The following is a 20,708-nucleotide window of genomic DNA, read 5'->3' as shown; positions in this document are numbered from 1 at the left end:
ACAGCTAGTTATCATCTGTCCTGTCAGATTTTAGGAGCTTGGGAAACTTGCGAATTTTTACAGATATCTGAGAACATGTTTCAGAACGAGAATAAGTCATCTGCAGCCAAAGATTGGGCTTGCTCCAATATGTAGACTTCAGTGTCATCACAACAGACCTCGTCGCAGTGGACTTGGCTGTGAGGCCTCCTCCAGCTTGCCCTCTCGTCCTTCTCACCATTTCCTCTTTCCTCTACACCAGGGTGGGGGTTATCTGGCCTAAGGGGGAGAGTAAGCCTCTCTATTCAGCCCTCAGGCCACAACTCCTCCCCACCTCACACTCCTAACTTCTCTGCTTCTTCCTCAAATGCTTGCGCTTGGAAGGAATGTATCCTTCAACTGTGAAAACCTCTCTCTCTCTCTCTCTCTCTCTCTCTCTCTCTCTCTGTGTGTGTGTGTGTGTGTGTAAAATCTTTGACTTTTCCATGACTAGAATATGGCCTACAGCTCAAAGATAGAAGTCACATCTAATGATGTTGCCCCCTTTTTGCCTCTTCACACAACCCCCCACCATCACTGGTACATAGTCCCCAGAAGGCTTCCTGTGAGGGAATGCAGCCCTTGTACTGGAAAAGCTTCCCAGCCCCTACTGTAGACCACTCCCTTGCTTCTTCCTTTGGCCTGCTGAGACCCCTGACTCCTCTTTTCCTAGACCACTGATCACCTTCAGACCTTTATGCCAGCACTACTGATTGGTGGTACCAGAGCTGCACACTACCTGTGCTTTACCATCACTTCCGGTGCAGGGCAGGGGCGTAGGAAGGGATGGGCGGTGGGGGTAGACTGACCCGGGTGCCCTCACTGAGGGGGGTGACATTTGGCATGCCGCCTGCCCTCGACTCCCAAGCCTACGTCGGGGTAAGTGGGGGAGCTGTGCCGCTTTGCCGGTGGCATTCGGCCTTCGTTTTGACAGCTTGGGGGAGGTTTGGGAGTCGCGGGCACTCCACCCCTGGCTGCAGGGCGTGCGTGCCGCTCCGGGCACCTGAGCAGCTATCCCGCACCTGGGAGGGCACCCTCTGCACCATGTCTCTGCACCTGTGGCCCTCCAGATATTGCTAGATTTAAACCTCCATCATCCCTTCTGTGGAATGCTTTCCTCGGGAAAGCTTGCTGTTCACAGACATTGCCATATTTCTGGTGCCAGCTTAAAATGTAATTCCTCTACTATCAGACATTTGGTAGAATCTGATGGACCGATTTTTAACTATCAACCACATTGGTTATTCTCCCCCAAAATGTAATACCTTACTTCTCAAACAAGTTAGCAAGCATTCTCAGTTGACCCATTTCGCATAGGTTCTAGGAGTCTTGTGAATTAGGATCATTATAAAGTGGCAATAGTGCATCTCGGCAGATTTACCCAGTAATTTGCACTCACAGAAATCTTTAAACTGGGAATATTGTTTATTGCACACCCACCCACCCACCCAGAATCATAATATACACATATAACATTTCAATACATAATAGTACCGAACTACAGTATATATCTATTAACATCGCTGAAGATAGCTCAGTAACAATAAACATATATTTCTAAGGTTTGGATGGTTAAGCTAAACTTAATTTGCAAAAATCTTACTACAAAGCTACTCAGCTGGCAATTTAAAAATGTAAATTACCAATTAACTTTTGGAGCTGAAAGGGTATTCTCTGTGTTAAAATCTGTTAACCTCTTTCCTTTAAATCTGCAAAGAATTAGGCTTGTATCAAGTATCTCAGCTCTTCTTTGTTCCCGAATATGTGCTAACAACCTTATCTCTTTTCAGCCTGGTGTCTCTGTGATGCATCAATTGTCTGTCTGCCTCCTGGACAGAAAATCAGGAAAGCTCTATTTGCTCATTCCAGTGCTGCAACCTGTTTCCTGGAAATGTATGGGATATAAATGTTGAGATTTTTCGGTGAGCGGTTGTAGCATCACTGTGACCTTTAAAAGAAGTTGTCTCTTAATAAGACAAGGGTCATGTCTGACTCAAGGGCTTTGTGGGTGCCTCATTTGCTTGTACTGATTTTTGCCAAGTAAGGCAGAACAGTTATTTTGCTTACAATAATACCATCAGTAGAGCATGAGACAATCTCAAGGTTGTCTGTTCAAGCCCCGCATTGGGCAAAATGTGGATTCCTGCATTACAGGGGGTTAGACTAGATGGCCCTCATGGTCCCTTCCATCTCTACCATTCTATGAGTCTATGATTCTTATTTTAGGCCGCAGCTCAGTAATGGGCCCACTCACATGTTAGAGACCAATGGCTGAAGACCAAATGGATTCTCTATGGTTCTAAAACTGTAATCTAAGAGTCAATCAATGTGGTGTCCTCCAGATGGTGTTGGACTACAACTCCCATTAACCAACACAAATCATCAGGAAAGACAAGGAACTGTAGTCTACCACTATCTGGAGGGAACCACCCATGCTGTAATTCTATGGAAGCCCCATTGAAGTCAATGGTCCTCTGAGTAGACGTACACAGAATTGTGCTGTAAGGCTACTGTTGTAAGCAAATCTACTTGGAGGTCCCACTGAAATCCATAGGATTTAATATCATGTTTATATCTGGAGGACAAGTATGGCACTTTGACCAAGATTCATATGATTTCCCCCACGTCCAAGTCTTGCTTGACTTCAAGAAGACCTACATCCTATGACAAAGAATGAGAGGCAGGGGTAGGGAAGGGGATGTGCATTTGCAGAGTTAGACCCGCATTGGGCAAAATGTGGATTCCTGCATTACAGGGGGTTAGACTAGATGGCCCTCATGGTCCCTTCCATCTCTACCATTCTATGAGTCTATGATTCTTATTTTAGGCCGCAGCTCAGTAATGGGCCCACTCACATGTTAGAGACCAATGGCTGAAGACCAAATGGATTCTCTATGGTTCTAAAACTGTAATCTAAGAGTCAATCAATGTGGTGTCCTCCAGATGGTGTTGGACTACAACTCCCATTAACCAACACAAATCATCAGGAAAGACAAGGAACTGTAGTCTACCACTATCTGGAGGGAACCACCCATGCTGTAATTCTATGGAAGCCCCATTGAAGTCAATGGTCCTCTGAGTAGACGTACACAGAATTGTGCTGTAAGGCTACTGTTGTAAGCAAATCTACTTGGAGGTCCCACTGAAATCCATAGGATTTAATATCATGTTTATATCTGGAGGACAAGTATGGCACTTTGACCAAGATTCATATGATTTCCCCCACGTCCAAGTCTTGCTTGACTTCAAGAAGACCTACATCCTATGACAAAGAATGAGAGGCAGGGGTAGGGAAGGGGATGTGCATTTGCAGAGTTAGACCCAGAACTCTTCATCCAGTGACAATCTAAATATTTCTGCCCTGCAAGACTTGGACCAGAAGTCATCCTAGAGTTCATGAGAGTTCTGCAATGGCAGGTGGCTATCATTCACACTTCCTGTGGAAGATGAGAAAGGCACGGGTCAGATTCTGAGCCCAGTCAGGACAAGAAAGCAACTTTTCTTTGACCCCAGCATGTGCCCAAGGCAGGTCCTTTTCCACATGCTGAATAACAGTCCAAGAAAAACGGCACTGTATTTGGGTTACTTCTGTGCCTTTCACTAGTTAATGCTGCCTTTCTAATAAGAGTGAACCAAGTGTTTTTGATTTCAGAAATACCGTACTTAAAGGCTTGGATGAGCTCTTACAAGTTTAGAGTAACATCTCCACTGCCTTAACTCCTGAATACGCCCAGGCCTAATTTAACATGTTACCTTTGGTATGGTGGCTGTTTCTCCATGTATGTAGAAAGGAAAGTGAAGAGACACCCAAATATTGACGAACTCCTGTTTGTGGATACCCAGTACCCCTTCTCTGCTTGAGTAGAGTGTTGGCAGCTACTAGAATTAGACAGCCAGAGCAATGTCTCATCTTGCCTATCTGAGAAAGACATCCCATAACAGTTCTGAGAGTAAGAAGCATGCAAGGTCACTGGTTCATGACAGAACCCCTGCAATGAAACTCTCGTGTAGTGATATCCATTCCTGCTTTACAGTTCTTGAACTCAAAAGACTGAGATGCTTTCAGCAATAGTGTATTTTATTGTCTAAAAAAGTACACCGCAGCATGTATGGAAAAGACATACATCCCCTTGCTCAATGGGGTTTACAGCTGGAAAAGACAGCAAGCACAGTTTGTATGAAGGGGCAGAGATACATGCAAGTTGAGAAGGACGCATGTACAGGCCTGCTATGGAGCATGCTTCCTCCCTCTGAACATCAGTACATGCACTATTGTTGCTTCCTCTTGCACCCTGCGGTTCAACCTATGAGCTCCTCTTAATCGTCTTCCCTCTGTTCAACCTCTGAGTATTAGCCCAGAGGTGGTCATAACAGTTACACCAAACTATGCACATCTATTGGCAGCAGTGATGGAGCAGGAAGCTAGTCCCCCCCCCATCTTTACTCCTTAAAGCCCTGCAGAAATCTTCAAAAGCCATTCCAGAAGAGATCGTGAACTTGCTTCAAAGGCATAATGACAGCGACAAGAGCACAACATGTCTCTGAAAAGTGATCATCCGTAAACCCCTAAGGGCAGCAAATGTTCCTTTCTCATCCATTTCCCCCATCCTCTGTTCTCATGGGCCTCAATGAAGTGCACATGTTGGTTAATATATTGGATCAAAGCAATTCACTCTTTCCCCTCACTCAGAAAGTAAAAGGCAAAGGGAAACTAAACATTTAAATACTAGTAACAAGTCAGGATGCTTGAAGAATTTGATTTTGGTGATCTGAACATACAAAAATGCATTTTTAAATGCTACACAGGGGTCCTGTGAGAAATCCAAATGGTTGTTCCTGGATCCCAGAAATACACATTTTGAAATGTGTTTTTGGAAGAATAATTTTGTGGAAATACGTTCAAAAATATTTAAATTTTTAAAAGTGCAGGCATTTGGGGTTTTTTTTCCTTTTAATTGAATGCGGGAAGGAACAAGCTTATGGATTAAATATGCAAAAGTTATAGGGAGCAGGAACAGAGTGATCCATCTGTCCCTACTAATACTGTTCCTGCTGTGAAACGGCCTTTGTCCTCAAATCTCTGATAGGTCCAAAGAACATTAAGCATTGGGAGTCAGATTTGCTCTTTCCATGAACTTTTCGATGAGAACTGAATTTGGGTGTGTATGTATGAACACGCTTATAAAAGGAATCGCCAAATGAAAACAAGGCAAAGTACACAAGTTTTCTCTCTTCTTGTTCTCCGATAATCATCATTAATTGCTAGATAAAACGAGGGCAGAGTCCCAAGGAAGGGCACGAGAGAAACTGAGACAGTTCATAAGGGTGTGAACCGCTCGTCATCTGCTGCTGCATAGACTCCATTAATACGGCCAGCTTTTAAATCCAAGCTATCACAGGGGATTCCATTTTCCATTGTTACGGTTGCTTCACATTTATCTTCTAAACCTTCTATTTCTTCAGGTGCCTTATTACGTCTGAAAAGAGTAGAGGAGAAAGTTATTGTCCTCGAGAAGCATGACTTAGGAAACATAATTTCAACGTACCTAAACCCATTTTAGTACAGTGGATTGGTATCATCTGGGCTGCAGTGCAGCCAGATAGCAGGCGAGGCTAGAGTGTTACTGGCTGTGTAAGTAAGCCCTCTTCCCACACCTTCAAAAGATGCAAAGCCCACACCCTGATAAATGCGGATCTTCAGTCTGCCCTGTGAGGGCTGCACAGGAGAAAGGCATATTCCTTGTGCTTTTTCTTTACCAATGCAACTTGACGCAGCTCTTGGTTAAAGGCAATCTTAGGAGTTCTCTGAGTATGTGTGGTGTAATCCAGCAGCAAGACATTGTCTATGTTTAAGATAGCCTTTGCCAACCCAATCCAGCATGCTGGAAGGCTCCAGGTTGGCAAATACTGTTTTAACAACTGAGATTCTAGCACATTCATCAACCTCGCATCGTCAACAAAAATGAACTTCATTTACAGTTAGAAATATCCCTACAGCTTCTGTCACAACCATTTTTTTCATCTGCTTATTCTGCCTTTCACACCACTTATTTTCTAGATGCCCCCCCACCTCTGGTATAATTTAGATAAACGCAATGACTGTCCTACCAAAATTTCCCTGTTTTTTTCCATCTTGACTAGAAGGAAGAGCTTAGCAATCTCTTCTTGGGTCATTTCCAGATTGATTTCTGACCTTGCCGACCACTGATTCACAGGGAAAGACCCTCCCCTGCCATATATGATGAAGCATCAGCTGCTATGGGGAGATAACAGACTCAAAGGTCAGCCACAGCATTTCTTCAGCTCCATAATACATGCGGGAACAAGCTCAGTCAGGACTTGCATATCAGCAATACTAACTGCCATAAAAGTATATAGTTCTGCTGCAAATCCTTGGGTGGTGAGCTTTGCTAAAAATAAATGGAAAGTGCTTTCCTTGATTGCAACATGGATCTTCTACAACCTCATCTTCAGAGGCCTTGTTCACATGACTGCCTTCACTTTCATGTCTCCCTCAAATGGCCCAAAGCCATTCACCCATTGAGGCCACGTTTAGTGCAATGTCAGGTGGGCATATATGGAGTAAGGTGGACCCACAAGGAAACTGGTTCCAAGTAGTAACACCTAGAACTTGGCCCGGTAACAGATTGTCAGCCAGTGCAGAGATGTTGCATGTTGACAGGGTCGCACACCTGTCAGCAGCTGTGCTGTGGCATCCTTCACTAACTGTAGACTTTGGTCAGGCACAAGGGAAGCCCCGCATAAGAGAGCAGAGACTTAAATCCAACCCTGAAGTCACCAATGCCTGAGCTACTGAGGTCAAGCTCTTCCTGTCTAGGAACATCCATAGTTGTCATACCATTTGCTGCTGGTAAAAGATGCTTCTAGCCACTCAGGCTGCCTGGGCCTCCCGTGACAAAGCTGGATCCAGAAGCTCTAACAGACTGCATACCTGCTCCTCCAGGGGAGGTGCAACCCCATTCAGGGCAGGCAATGGACCAATTGATCAGACACTGGAACCACTCGCCTACACTGCCGCCTCCTTGCCAGGATTCACGCTCGGCTTATTTTCTCTCATCCATCCCACCGCCGCATCCAGGCACTGATCCAGGCACTCACACCTCGCTCCAAATCTCCCAGCAAATTTATATGGATATGAAATAGCACTGGGGAGAAAATAACACCCTGTGGCACCCTATAACTTTACTGCCAGGGGCCAGGTATTGGAAGTTGCAGGGAGATCAAGAAGCAGGAGCAAGGCCGCAAACAGAAACTGGTAGTTAAATAAGATTTTTCCCTTTTTGTTATGAATTTGACCAACAGGTTTGACCAGCCTCCTCCCGTATATCTTGCTCTCCAGCTCAGGTCGGTGATCTAATTCTTTGTCCCACCACCTTCAAAGGAATAGCTGGTTTGTACACGGGAGAACTCTTCTCCATTATGGTACCTTGGCTATGGAACCCACTGCCTCCGTGTGGAGAGCCGGTGTGGTTAAGAGCAGTAGACTCGTAATCTGGTGAACCAGGTTTGCATCTCCACTCCTCCACATGCAGCTGCTGGGTGACCTTGGGCTAGTCACACTTCTCTGAAGTCTCTCAGCCCCACTCACCTCACAGAGTGTTGGTTGTGGGGGAGGAAGGGAAAGGAGAATGTTAGCCGCTTTGAGACTCCTGAAGGGGAGTGATAAAGCGGGATATCAAATCCAAATTCTTCTCAGTAGATCTGGCTGACCCCCTGCCTCACAGTATTCAAGTGATAAGTGCTAAATGAAACTGTTTTCTCCTGGCGTGTTTATGATGTGGCTAGTTTGTGAATGTATTATTCTCCTTTGACTTTTCGGGAAAATCCATAAATTTGGAAGTTCTGTTTTTAAACTTTTTAAAATTGACCATTTCGTTTCTGAATTATTCCTGTTAGGTCCCTTGAAGTCTCAGTGAAGGGATGGAAAGACATTTTAAGCAACCGCTCCCTCCCAAAACCAATAGTTCCCTTAAAAGCCAATGCAAAAACATAAAAACATGCAGCGTTCACCTCTTGCGTTGATGGATTCCAGATATTATAAGGTAAGCAATTCCAACCGTAATGATGCAAAGGACAACACCAAACACAATCAGCCATGTCGGGACAGAGCCTTCAACTGGTGGTGCTAAAGTGGACGAGATTTCCAGAAACTGCAGCGCATCATCATTCAGTAAAAAGGCACTGTTGATTCGGTTTTTGTTCTTCCTTAAAAAGAGATACGAAGTAGAACGTCTTGTTCATTTCCCCCTTTCATTAATTGTTTTGTTTTCACATTATAAATGTTGGCGACTGCATAAATAGTGATGCATTTTATCACAACTGTTATACACGTAAACGTTTTGGGCAAGATCCAACGTTATACCACCGGATGGGATGGGATTTCCCCTTCCTCTCCTCTTCAACCCTTCAGTCTGCTTTGGGCTGCTGTGGTGCCGTATAAAAGGAGCGGTGCTTGAATTATAAGGACCTTGTCCTTCTTACCAAATCACACTGGTTTTGCAGTGTTCTGGGAGACCATGGCTTGGTTAAAATTGGGGCGTGGAGCTTGTGTATTTCATTGAAACCCTATTCTCTCCCCCCCCCCCCTGAATTCAGCACCGGGCAGCATTTTTATTAGTTTTTAGCTGTCCTTTAGCAATAGGGACTGATGGTACCATAACAAACATTTCAACAACATCTCCTATCATGATGGCCAACATTTTTAAGTCCAAGGTGCTAGAACTGCATGCCGCGGATGAAGAAAGAGACTTACGGTAAATCTGCTTATGCAGAGTGTAAATGCTTCGAAGAGCAGCCAAAACAAAGTGCATTCCACTATTCTTACCCTGGCCCAACAAATCAGTAATCTCCTCCCCGCCCCAGACACACACAATTGCAGTGAAGTTGGTTTTGAGTTTCTCTGTAGAAAACAGTTTAATCTGCTCATAAGCTTAAAAGTTAATCTTTCTCGAAGAATGCAGTCTCATTCATTGCCACATTCGCATTTATTCAAACCAGAGGCAATACACTTCTAAAAGATAACATGATTAAAAAACAACAACCTAAGTTCAACAGCAAGTTAAAAACACCCATGACAACTATTTTCCACTGAAACCTTCCTGGATTCCCCATTTAAAGGCACTATCATTAACAAATTCCTAACATATAATGGAGGTCCCAAAATGGGCTATTCTTCTCCCCTCAAATAAGCTCCTCACTTCCCAGTTTAAATGTGATTATTTTAAAAAAAAACGAGGAAGTGAGAGAAAAGTACATTTCCACTGTGCTTTATAAAAGCAGAAAGCAATTCTTACAATGATACAAATGAAAGGGATATACTGTATATATAGCTCAAAGTGATTAAAAGCATTGATAACAGGAAATTTATGTGAAAAAATAAGTCTCGGGCATGGAGTCAGAGAACACAGGTTTAAAACCCTGTTCTAGTATGAAGCCCACTGTGTAGATTTGAACAGGCCACTCTCTTGGAATCTAGCCTACAAGATTGAATTACTGGAGAGCTATAAATGCAACTCTAAGCAATTCTGACCAGCATTGCAAAGCAAATGCTTACTAACAATGTTTGGTTAGAACAACATTGTGAGAAGATATAAATGGCTGATGCAGTACCTTATGGCAGCTTCCACATCACTCCTAGGAATAGTAGTTGTTGCATTTGTGGATGAATCTGTGACCACAAACCAAAATGATACCCGATCTGTTACGTTGCAGAGCAATACGTTGGAAATTCTGTGAATAGTTTAGGATAAAGAAGAAGAAGAAGAAGAAGAAGAAGAAGAAGAAGAAGAAGAAGAAGAAGAAGAAGAAAGGGATTATCAACAAACAGGGAATAATGACAACCAAGTCCTAAGTAGTCAAAAGATAGTCCAAGATTATCTGGAAATCAAGCCCCTTCATTAAGGAGGTGCTCTTCTTTATTATTACGTCCCCAATTCAAGATGTGGTATGGAAAACAGGATATGGAGCACTGAGAGAAGACCGGTCGCACAGTGGACTCTGGAAGGCAATGATTGCCCATTGAGCCAAATCTTTTAGGTTGCTGTCTCATCGTTCTTCCTTACAACTTAGGCCTGTTTATCAAGCATTCACCCCAATTTGCTTGTGGGATATTTATACATCTTCCTATTAATCATTTGTTCACCCCACACTTTTCAGAGCATTTCCCCATTAATTTCCTTACTGCAAAAAGCCCATTACAAAAATGCTTGTGTTAGAGTGTCAAAGCACTTTAATTGAGCAAACCTGCATTTCTGGTATGTACTTCATTGCCTCACAGAAATTAGTCCAAGTCTGTAAGCAAATGGAATAGGCAGCTGGTGGCCTGAAGGCTCAATATCTGTCTCTCATGATAGCTGATTCCATACTTCTTTTCCGCACTAGCAACAAAAGCACTTTTGTTGCTTTTACCCATCCATGTGGTCAAAGCTGGAAAATGGAAGCCAGCAGCTGAGGTTCTGCCACCATCTCTGCTGCTCACACTAGAAAGTAGGGGCTTTAAAATGTCCAACCCACTTCTTGGCTAGCGCAGGAGATGATCAGTGTGTAGAGCCAATGTTGGTGGCCCTTCTGACCTTGATCCATCCGCAACGTGGCTCTTAAAAAAAAAAAAAGGATCCTGAGGTAAAAAACGGCACAGGATTTTACCTCTGTTCAACGGTGACATCTTCTGGCTGCTTAACAGCACTGTAACACTATTTCTGTTACTTATTACTGATGTTTTATTATATATATTACATGTTAAATTACAGATTTAATAACATGTTATGGTATTTTGGTTGCATCTGCTGCTAGTTTTATCAGTGGAATTAGTGTGGAGTCATCCATCATGATACATACAAAAATTAAGGCATATTTACCACCACCGCTACTACTTATTGGTATACTATAAAATACAGCATTAAAACGAATTAAAATCACAACTGGAGGAGGTTTCTCTCTCTCACACACACAGTGTAGGGAAGAAAGACCTTTCTTGGTGGTAGCAGCGGTGGGAGGCTGACAAAGAGAAGAAACAGGAGCAGCCTGACAATGAGGCAGAGTGAAGCAGCTGCCTTAGGCGGCAGATGCTGAGGTGCAGGGAGGGGATAGAACTGCGAATGCCATGTGACCTGCCCTGTCCTCCCTATGCCTGCCTGATACCCTCAAGCACAGTGGAAGATACTGTCCTTTCACCAGTATTAGAGTAAGATTCAACTACCAGTCAAATTGGTTTCTTGGGAGAAGGTGCCATCTTGTCCGCTTCAGGCAGCAAAATGTCTTGAGCCACCCGACATTGGTGGGTGCCGACTCCAACCTCTATGGAGGAAGAGAATGAAGGCTTCCTTCTCATGTTAGCAGGGGGACACAAACCTGCAGTGAGAGGGGGCAACAGGGCAGACTTTTGTCCCCTATGGAAAATTCTGTAGTTCCGGCACTGGTCTGGATTCAACCCAGTTGCACTCAAGGATTTAACGTAACTCATCTGAATGAAAGTAAGTGTTCTTACTTATTGGCTGTTCTAACTTCCCCGACACACTAAGAATCTGTTCAGCATTTTAAACAATTCACAGATTACGGAAACTGAAGTAACAAACCCCTCACAAAGGCTACAGTGAGTAAGTTTTAACATAGAATGATCAATGCCTAGTGTGTTGTCCTTTAGGAATTGCACAAATAATTTGACAGGTCTGTTAAGTAAGACACAAAGTATGGTTAAATCACCACTGGGGGGAAAGCTGTTTGTCAAAATGTTATTATTTCTTAATATGGATGTGCACAATTTGCATTTACATTGGGACTGTTTCTGCTTGCTCCAGCAAAAAGCAAATATGCTTATAAACAAATGTAAACCTGTTCAGAATATCTGATGCAGAAGAGCCTCCTTCAAGCTAGATAGTGATGATAAACAGATAAAACAAAAGGAGCTGCTGCTATTTTTCTTCCAGTTTCCAGGAAACAAGTTTCCCCCTTCTGGGCTCTTACTTTACTTTAGGCATGTTCAATTGAATGTTTAGTTGACTGGACCACTTGGGATTGCTGGCTCCTTTTTTGGAACAGCGGGGCCTTGGGCTTTATCCCAAATTACTTTAGCAAGTCCTCTGTGTTTCAAGTCTTGTGCTCTGCATCATTCTGGAGTGTGGGTGCTCTGAACTGCATCTGGCTGGGCCTGGTGGGAGTTTTAATCCAAAGCATCTCAAGGGCACCAGGTTGGGGAAGGCTGACTGACAGGAAAATTAGGCATACTCACTGGGTGGTTTCTTGGCTGAAATATCTTCTCATGGCAAAAGCCACCATTGCTTTAAACAGGTATTCTTCATTAGCATCCCAAGTATACTGTAAAAACACACATATACACTGTTATGGATAGCGAGGCAGAGGGAGAAGATTTTATTGTTTATCCGCTAATACTCTCATGAGAAACACAGACTAGGTAACTACAATGTGCTGTGTATTTATTAGTTAAATTAGTTAAATGTATTTGTTAAATTAGTTAAGTTTGTATCTGGCCTTCCTATCAAAAAGTGCTCTTATTACAAAGATAAAATCTGGAAACTTTAGCCAGCAGCTGCCTGTCACTTGTACATGAGAACTGTTTAAAGAGCTGATGGTTATGTCCCAGGCACAATTCCAAGTGCCCTTTTGGCCTACAAAGTCCTTAGCAAAGAAGAATAAGCAGTCAGGCTTGGTTCGAAGACATGCAGCAGAGGTGGAACATGTAGTTTGATCCTGAATCCCGTGATCACAGCTACATATCCTATTCTATTCTTCTAGAATGGAAACTGGGCCACGGCTGTGGGGAGAGGGAGCAGACAACAACTGTTAGGGGTCTGGATTTGGCCAGGATATCACCAGTTGCCAATCTCTACTATGAAAAGAACAACAAAGAGCAAAACAGTGAATGCAAAAATGATTTATGTTTGAACATGTTACCTAGAAATCACCAAAGCATCCACATTTAATTGTGCAATAATTCAGATCAGTTCATTTGTAATTAAATGAAGTTTGAACTTAATGTATCTTTATATCCAATGTAATTTTTTATCCCGGTTAAAAATTCTCTTCCTTGTCTCTTTAGTTAGGAAGAATGATTTGCAATTTCATAGAATTTCAAAATATTCCTTTTGTGTTCCAGTAAAGTAGGTTAGATGCAGTAGACGGATGTACCCATAGCTATGAATGCTGACTCACTAGACATACAAAAGGTTTGCCCATCAGTGAATTAGTATTTTAATGAATTTCTCATCCTTAAATACAATATAATACAAATAAAAGATTTCACAATGATTATGTCACTGTTCTAGGTATTTAAATCTGCGTGGGGGGCATCAAATTTTGACCTCACTTCCTGACAAGGCAGCACTCTTGCAACCCACTTGGTATGAAAATTTGGACCACCCTGTCTTAGTGGCTTTCAATACCATCAACCATGGTATTCTTCTGGAGCAGCTGTCCAAGTTAGGGATGGGTGGCACTGCTTTGCAGTAGTTCTGGTCCTATTTGGATGGTCATTTCCAAAGGGTGATGCTTGGAGAGAAGCCCCATGGAGTCTTCAGTGTGGAGTACCTCAGGGCTCAATTTTATCCCCCATGCTGTTTAACATCTACATGAAACTGCTGAATGGGGCCATCCAGAGTTGGGGGTTATGCTGATGGCACACAGCTCTACTTCTCCTTTACATCTGCAGGTGAGGCAGTGGATGTGGTGGACCGTTGCCTTGCCCCGGCAATGGACTGGATGACAGCCAACAAACTAAATCTAATAAGACCAAGGCACTGTTAGTGGGTGGTTCCCTAGACTGGATGGATGGGAAATTGCCTGCCATTGCTGGGGTTACACTCCCTTTGAAGGAGCAGGTACATCGCTTGGGGGTATTCCTGGGTCCTTTACTGTGCCTTCCATCAGCTTTGGCATGTGGCCCATGCCTAACTTCGGCTGTCTATGCTCTGGTAACTTCTAGGCTGGATTACTGCAGTGCATTATACATAGGGCTGCCTCTGAAGACGGATCAGAAACTTCATCTGGAGCAGAATTCAGCAGCCAGGTTGCTCACTGAGGGAAAATGCTTTGAACCTGTTACACTCATCCTGGCTGCCAATTACCGTATTTTCCCCTCTATAACACGCAGATTTTTTCTCCTAAAAAGGAAGGGGAAATGTCTGTGCGTGTTATAGAGCGAATGTGTGGTCCCTGGAGCCAAAAAATCAAGCAAAAGTCAAATCGCGAGTCACAGAGAAGGGAAACATGAAAAGAGGAAGTGGCAGCTTTCCTGCATTCTGCCTCAGGGTCTTACTGCCCACCCTCCTCTGTTTCGTTGCTGTGATTGCTGAAACGGAACAAAGAGCAGGGAAAGCCCCTCCCCTCCAGGCAAGCAGAGTGTCGTTCTTTCTAATTCCTCTCTGTGCTCCGGTGCTGCTGGGGGAGAGGGAGAGAGAGTGGGGGAGGGAGAGGGAGAGGGGGGGAGGGAGAGGAAGAGAGAGGGGGGAGGGAGAGAGAGGGAGGGAGGGAGGGAGAGAGAGAGAGAGAGAGAGAGAGAGAGAGAGAGAGAGAGAGAGATGGCTGGCTTGGGGGGGAACTTTTGCCTTTCTTTCTTTCCTCCCACCCGTTAAATCCCTCTCCAGCATTCTTAGCCAGCTGCTTCTCTGCACACCCCTCTCATGTCCCTTCTTTGTTTTTCCTTCGCTCCCCACTTAAAATGTGGTTACAAAGCATAGATCAACATGGATCCTCAGGATCTTTGCATTGGGTCACCCCAAATTCACCATCAGATCACATAGCATGTCCATGGCTACAGCCTGCACCAAAAAAATCATGCACCCACTGTTGCCTGGGGCTGCAATGGTGCAAAAACGTGGTTTAAAAGCATGGATCCACATGGATCCTCAGGATCTTTGCATTGGGTCACCCCAAATTCACCATCAGATCACATAGCATGTCCATGGCTACAGCCTGCACCCAAAAAAAGCACGCACACACTGTTGCCTGGGGCTGCAATGGTGCAAAAATGTGGTTACAAAGCATGGATCCACAGGGATTCTCAGGATCTTTGCATTGGGTCACCCCAAATTCACCATCAGATCACATAGCATGTCCATGGCTACAGCCTGCACCCAAAAAAAGCACGCACCCACTGTTGCCTGGGGCTGCAATGGTGCAAAAATGTGGTTACAAAGCATGGATCCACAGGGATTCTCAGGATCTTTGCATTGGGTCACCCCAAATTCACCATCAGATCACATAGCATGTCCATGGCTACAGCCTGCACCCAAAAAATCACGCACCCACTGTTGCCTGGGGCTGCAATGGTGCAAAAACGTGGTTACAAAGCATGGATCCACAGGAATTCTCAGGATTTTTGCATTGGGTCACCCCAAATTCACCATCAGATCACATGTCTGTGGCCACAGCATGAAGCACAAAAATGATACATCCACTGTTTCATTCAGAATGTTTTTTCCCTTGTTTTCCTCCTCTAAAAACGATGTGCGTGTTATGGTCAGGTGCGTGTTATAGAGCGAAAAATACGGTAGTTTTCGGGCCCAAATCAAAGTGCTGGTTTTGACTTATAAAGCCTTAAATGGCTAAGGACCACAATACCTCAAGATGCGCCTCTCCTCATATAAACTAATATTCTACAACCTTTTACATGTGTTTGGGGGTGGGTTATAATTTTCTTCTTGTTCTGTTTATTTGTGCTTTTATTCTGAGATCCAGCACCAAGGGCCTTCTGGCGCTTCCCTCCCTGCAAGAAGTGAAGCTACAAGGCCTTCTTGGTAGTGGTGCCCACCCTGTGGAACGCCATCCCCTTAAGATGCCAAGGACATAAACAACTACAGTCATACCTCGGGTTACAGACACTTCAGGTTGCGTTTTTTCGGGTTGCGGACCGCCAAAACCTGGAAGCACCGGAACGGGTTACTTCTGGTTTTGGCGGTTGTGCAGAAGTGCTAAATCGCGCTTTGCGCATGCGCAGAAGCACCGAATCGCAACCCGCACATGCGCACACGCAGGTTGCAAACGCTGTGGGTTGCGAATGTGCATCCCGCACGGATCACGTTCACAACCCGAGCGTCCACTGTATCTGACTTTTAGAAGACATCTGAAGGCAGCCCTGTTTAGGGAAGTTTTTAATGTTTGATGTTGCTGCTTTTTTATTATTGTTATTGGTGTTCTGTTGGGAGCGGCCCAGAGTGGCTGCGGAAACCCATCCAGATGGTTGGGGTATAAATAATAAATTATTCTTATTCTTATTATGTATTTTTATCTTGTGAACCTCCCTGAGATCTTTGGATGAAGGGAGGTATATAAATGTTAATGTTGTTAATGTTAATAAAAACAACTGGTATAGCTGACAGAGCTGCCTTGGTAGATCCAGGAGCATTGGGGCTTGTAGAGGGGCAGACCCTGGTGAGGCTTCATATACAGGTTTGTCTTATCAGGGTAGAGGACAGCTGGTTATCCTTTCAAGTGGCACCATATGGTATACATGCAACTGAACAAAAGCCGTTGTTTCCTTCTCTAGAAGAGATGTCTGAAGCAGCCAGAAGCTGACACAAAATACGCTTACTCCAACAGAGAGAGTTACATGACCACAGTATTTGATAACATTCATTTAATCCTTCAATAGTCTCGATCTATGCAGCTGACAACCAAAATAATGATTCCAGTAGGGTTTGACAGCCTCATAAACTGTGTGTTTCATACTTAAGCGTAAGTACTTGAAATAGTTTAGAAAAGAATGACAGTCTGGAAGTCTGCTGTGGAAAATGTGTTTGTTTTTAAAATGGATGAAAAGCATTGTATCTCCTCAAGCAGCGTTGCTCAGATCTCAAAGAAGGAAAAAAACAATTTGTCAGAAAATTTACTGGATTGATAATTTAATAACTTTCATAGGCAAGCTTATATATCTCTTTTACAACACAGTTAACACTAATCGGCCTCTTGTAAAACTTTCACCAGAAAAAGTGGATGTAAATATTTCACTTACTGCATTATCTCCTAGAGCTCTTTTGATACTAATCCGCACTTTGAAAGCATTCTCTGCATCTGTTACAAAGGAAAGGGATAAAGTAAAGTGTATATTCATGCACGTATAAACTAGGAAATGGAGCTTTGTTATTCATTTGTGTTCTTCAGTGCATCAGAGCATTATTATTATCATTATTGCTCATATTCTGATTTTATCTCCTCCTTGTATTTTTATGTTGTAGTTCTATAGGTTGGTCTTAATTTATATTATTATCCCTGTTATGTTGAGCAAAAATACCCATAGCTGTCAACTTTCCCCCCTTTTTTAAGGGAAATTCCCTTATTCCAAATAGGAGTCTTCGCAAGAAAACGGAAAAGTTGACAGCTATGAAAATACCCCACCCTTATATCGCAATGTGATGAAGGGCAGGTCAGAGATATTTCAAATAAATATGTTCTGAATATATTTCAGGAAATAGAGACCCCCCCCCCAAATACAATGACTGTACTTGGAACGTTCTACTGATGTCGGGGGGCGGGGATTTCCAGATAACTTTGCTTAGGATTCAGACGTAAAAGAAGAAAATCTGTACATTTGAATGCCACCCACCCACCAACACATTGTGTAGAAATCATGGACTACTTATACAGATTTGTCATTATTTTTCAGAGACCTGCCAACCAGTGTTGAACGATTGGTGACAAAGAGGATATTATTGGAAAGGTTCTGTGAATTGCCCCATCAGGATTCTCAGAGTTATTTTAACCCTAATAAAGGCACTCCCGATTGCAAGACAACCCAGTATCATTTCATATTCAGAAATGGTTCTTCAGAAATCAGTCCCACTTCTAAGGCTTACTTCGAAGTATACATAGAACTACAGCCCTGGGTTTTCAATGTGCCAGGTCATCAAAACGACAGCGACTGAAGGTTAAGACATAAAATGGAATCTTACCTGGTTTGCAAAATTCAGGATATGCAACAGCAACCCAGGCAGATGCTAGCAGCAATCTCCCTAACATCCTTCCAGACTTGGAAACTTCAAGGAAAAACAAAAAAGACTGTAATGCAGTCTTAAACTTCCAATGACCCAGGATTAAGGCATCAGCAGAACTAGGAAATGATGAAGTAGAAAGTTTAATAATTAACCCCCTTTATCTTAGCAAAAACAGTTGGGGAAGCATCCGTTTTCATCCTTTTATCTCTTTAGGTGCACCTGAACAAAGCAGGTAAGAAGTATTTTATTTTCTTTCTCATAACCATTTCATATAATAAATATCCAACAGCTGAACACTTTGTCCTCTCAGTCATAAACACCACACACACACACCACCTTATTCAAATGCTGGGTTTTTTAAACTGTTTTAGTGAATTTGTACTATACTGCCCCACACGATCATAAATTGTGAAGGAAGTTACCTGCCAAAAGAATGTGTCACGTAGACAAATAGCCTTGGATGGAAGTAAACGAAACAACCGGGAAGCAACACACTTGTCTAGAGAACTGTACTCTTCGACCTCTCATCTTGTCCCCAGCTAAATGGCCATACAAAACTTTCGCCCTGATTTTATGTTTGTTAGTTGTAAATATTTTTCAAAGGGTTTTGGATTGTTGTTGGCATTCTTCAGCATTCCACTGCGGTGACATAACAGGACCTCCTGGAGACCACGGGATATGAGAGGGAGAGAAAAACAATCCGTTTTGCATTGTAAAACTTGACAATTCAGCAGTCTGTAGGAGCACAGGTGGTGAACCTGTGGCCTCAAGATGCTGTGAACTGAAATTCTTACCATCCCTGGTCACTAGTCACGCTGTCTGGGAGGGATTAATGGAAGCTGGAGTCCATCAGCTTTTGGAGGGCAACATGTTCTTTTTGCCTGCTGGATGTCATCTGCTGCTTCAGAAGAAGCAGAAAGTATGTCTGCTTTAGAATATTGATGATCTCAGTCCCAAGCTGTGCGTTACAGTAAAGGCTACCTGAACAGTCATTTTTATGTGAGGACATATCAAGGGAAAAGATGCTGTCTGCCAGCTCCATTTGAACCTGTGGCTACTGTGCTCAGTCAGATACACACCATCACCAACAGAACACACACAACCAGCTGGCTGGAGGGCCCTAAGACTTAATGACTTTCAGAGGCGTGACTTTCAAATACACCGTGTGACCGCAGTATCTCAAGGACCACCTCTCCCTACGCAAACAGACTCAGACCCTGTGATCCTCATCTGAGGCCCTTCTTTGTGTGCCTCCTCCACGAGAGGTCCGGAGGGTGTCAAGATGACAACAGGCCTTTTCTGTAGTGGCTCCCCATTTGTGGAATGCTCTCCCCAGGGAGACTCGCCTGGTGCCTTCGTTACCTATCTTTAGGTGCCAGGCAAAAACATTATTCTTCTCTTAGGCATTTGGCAAATTAAACAATCTATGGCCGTGTAAACTGTGTGTGTGCAAGGTGTTATTGCTTTGTTTGTTCTTATGTTATGCACACTGGTATTTTTATAAACTGTAAACTGCCGTGTGATCCTTGGAGGAAGGGTGGTATACAAATTAAATAAATAATACAAACAATAATGTATGTATTAATTCTGAAAAGTGCTTGAAACTCATGTGTGTACGAGTTCTTTGGCTCTGTCTAGCTGGCCTTATGTGTGGTTGTTTGGGGGGGGGGGGGACCAAGTTCCAAGGAAATCACTGGGACTTCTCTGTAATGCAAAATTGTGTGTGTCTAGCATCATCTTGGGTAGCAACCACAGACTAATTAACATATACTTGGAATTCTACTTTTTGAAAGCTTGGAGCATTTATTGTTTATGCCAATGCTTGTAGCATATAACGTGTTCTCCCTAGCAGAGAGCACGTGTTGCGGTGGGGGATACAAGCCACCCCATTGTTGCTGGGCGGATTTGTGGAGGGACCCAGGCAGTGTATTGGTTAATCGGGTCGCTGGGGAGAACTGCTTGTTGCCAATTTTGAAGGAGGGGTCAGAGGTTTTAAATACTGGTCGCCCAACTTTGAGCGTTCTCTTGGCTGCTTGCACCCGCCCACCCTCCCTGTATTGGGGGGGTTGTTCGCTTGACCTTGCTATGCCTGTCATGGGGTCGTCTGCTTTGAGGCAGGGGCCTGGTAGGAATTTGTCCATTTGGCTGATTGGCTGGTGCCATTTGGTTTTGCCTACTGCGTAGCAAATCGTCACAACTTATAAGGTTGGCGGTTAGGCATTGGTTCAAATTGGTTGGTGGAGGGGTAAGTGCCTACCCCTCCAATGGTGGTGCGGAAAGGGAATTCCATTAAAGGAATCCAGGGGCTTGCCATTCTTTTTGTCCTTGTCCCTGGCATCGGACTTGGGCCGTGCAAGCCACCAGGAGCGTGAGGGTGAGAAGTGAGGGACTGAGGCCCAGCTTCATTTTCTCCCCAAAATTTGTTTCCCGCACTGGCTTTCACTGGAATCCGGAAGTCAGTTCTGTCCCCTGGGCAAGGACAGATAGTCAGAACCAATGCCTAAGCAACCACTCACTTGGATGTATTTAAATAAAGTTGTGGCCAAAATCGTGCCAAAAACCCAAACCAAAATTGATGTGTGATGTATGAGTTATTGGGGGGTGGCTTGGGGACCTTGACACGCAACTTCAGCTGAGGCTCAATTTTACTTGCTTTTGTTTTGCATGGTGAAACTATCTCTGGAACAATATTGCTGGAATTTTTTTAACCGTTCTTGTCACTCTCCC

General features: G+C 43.7%; 1 protein-coding gene across 1 annotated transcript; it reads right to left on the bottom strand.

The window, feature by feature from the left end:
- Positions 1-4,075: 4,075 nt before the first annotated feature.
- Positions 4,076-19,115, bottom strand: CLTRN (collectrin, amino acid transport regulator). Its single transcript, XM_028727626.2, has 6 exons — positions 17,940-19,115; positions 17,003-17,061; positions 12,266-12,351; positions 9,649-9,768; positions 8,050-8,244; positions 4,076-5,495 (listed from the first exon to the last, which is right to left on the bottom strand). Exons 1-6 carry the CDS (start codon positions 18,004-18,006, stop codon positions 5,336-5,338), a joined length of 687 nt encoding a protein of 228 aa, XP_028583459.2. The 5' UTR covers positions 18,007-19,115; the 3' UTR covers positions 4,076-5,335.
- Positions 19,116-20,708: the final 1,593 nt, after the last annotated feature.

The sequence above is a fragment of the Podarcis muralis genome, chromosome 4 (genome assembly GCF_964188315.1).
Source record: "Podarcis muralis chromosome 4, rPodMur119.hap1.1, whole genome shotgun sequence".
Lineage (NCBI taxonomy): Eukaryota > Metazoa > Chordata > Lepidosauria > Squamata > Lacertidae > Podarcis > Podarcis muralis.
Note: the sequence above shows the minus strand (reverse complement) of the source record. Positions and strands in the feature narration are given on the sequence as shown.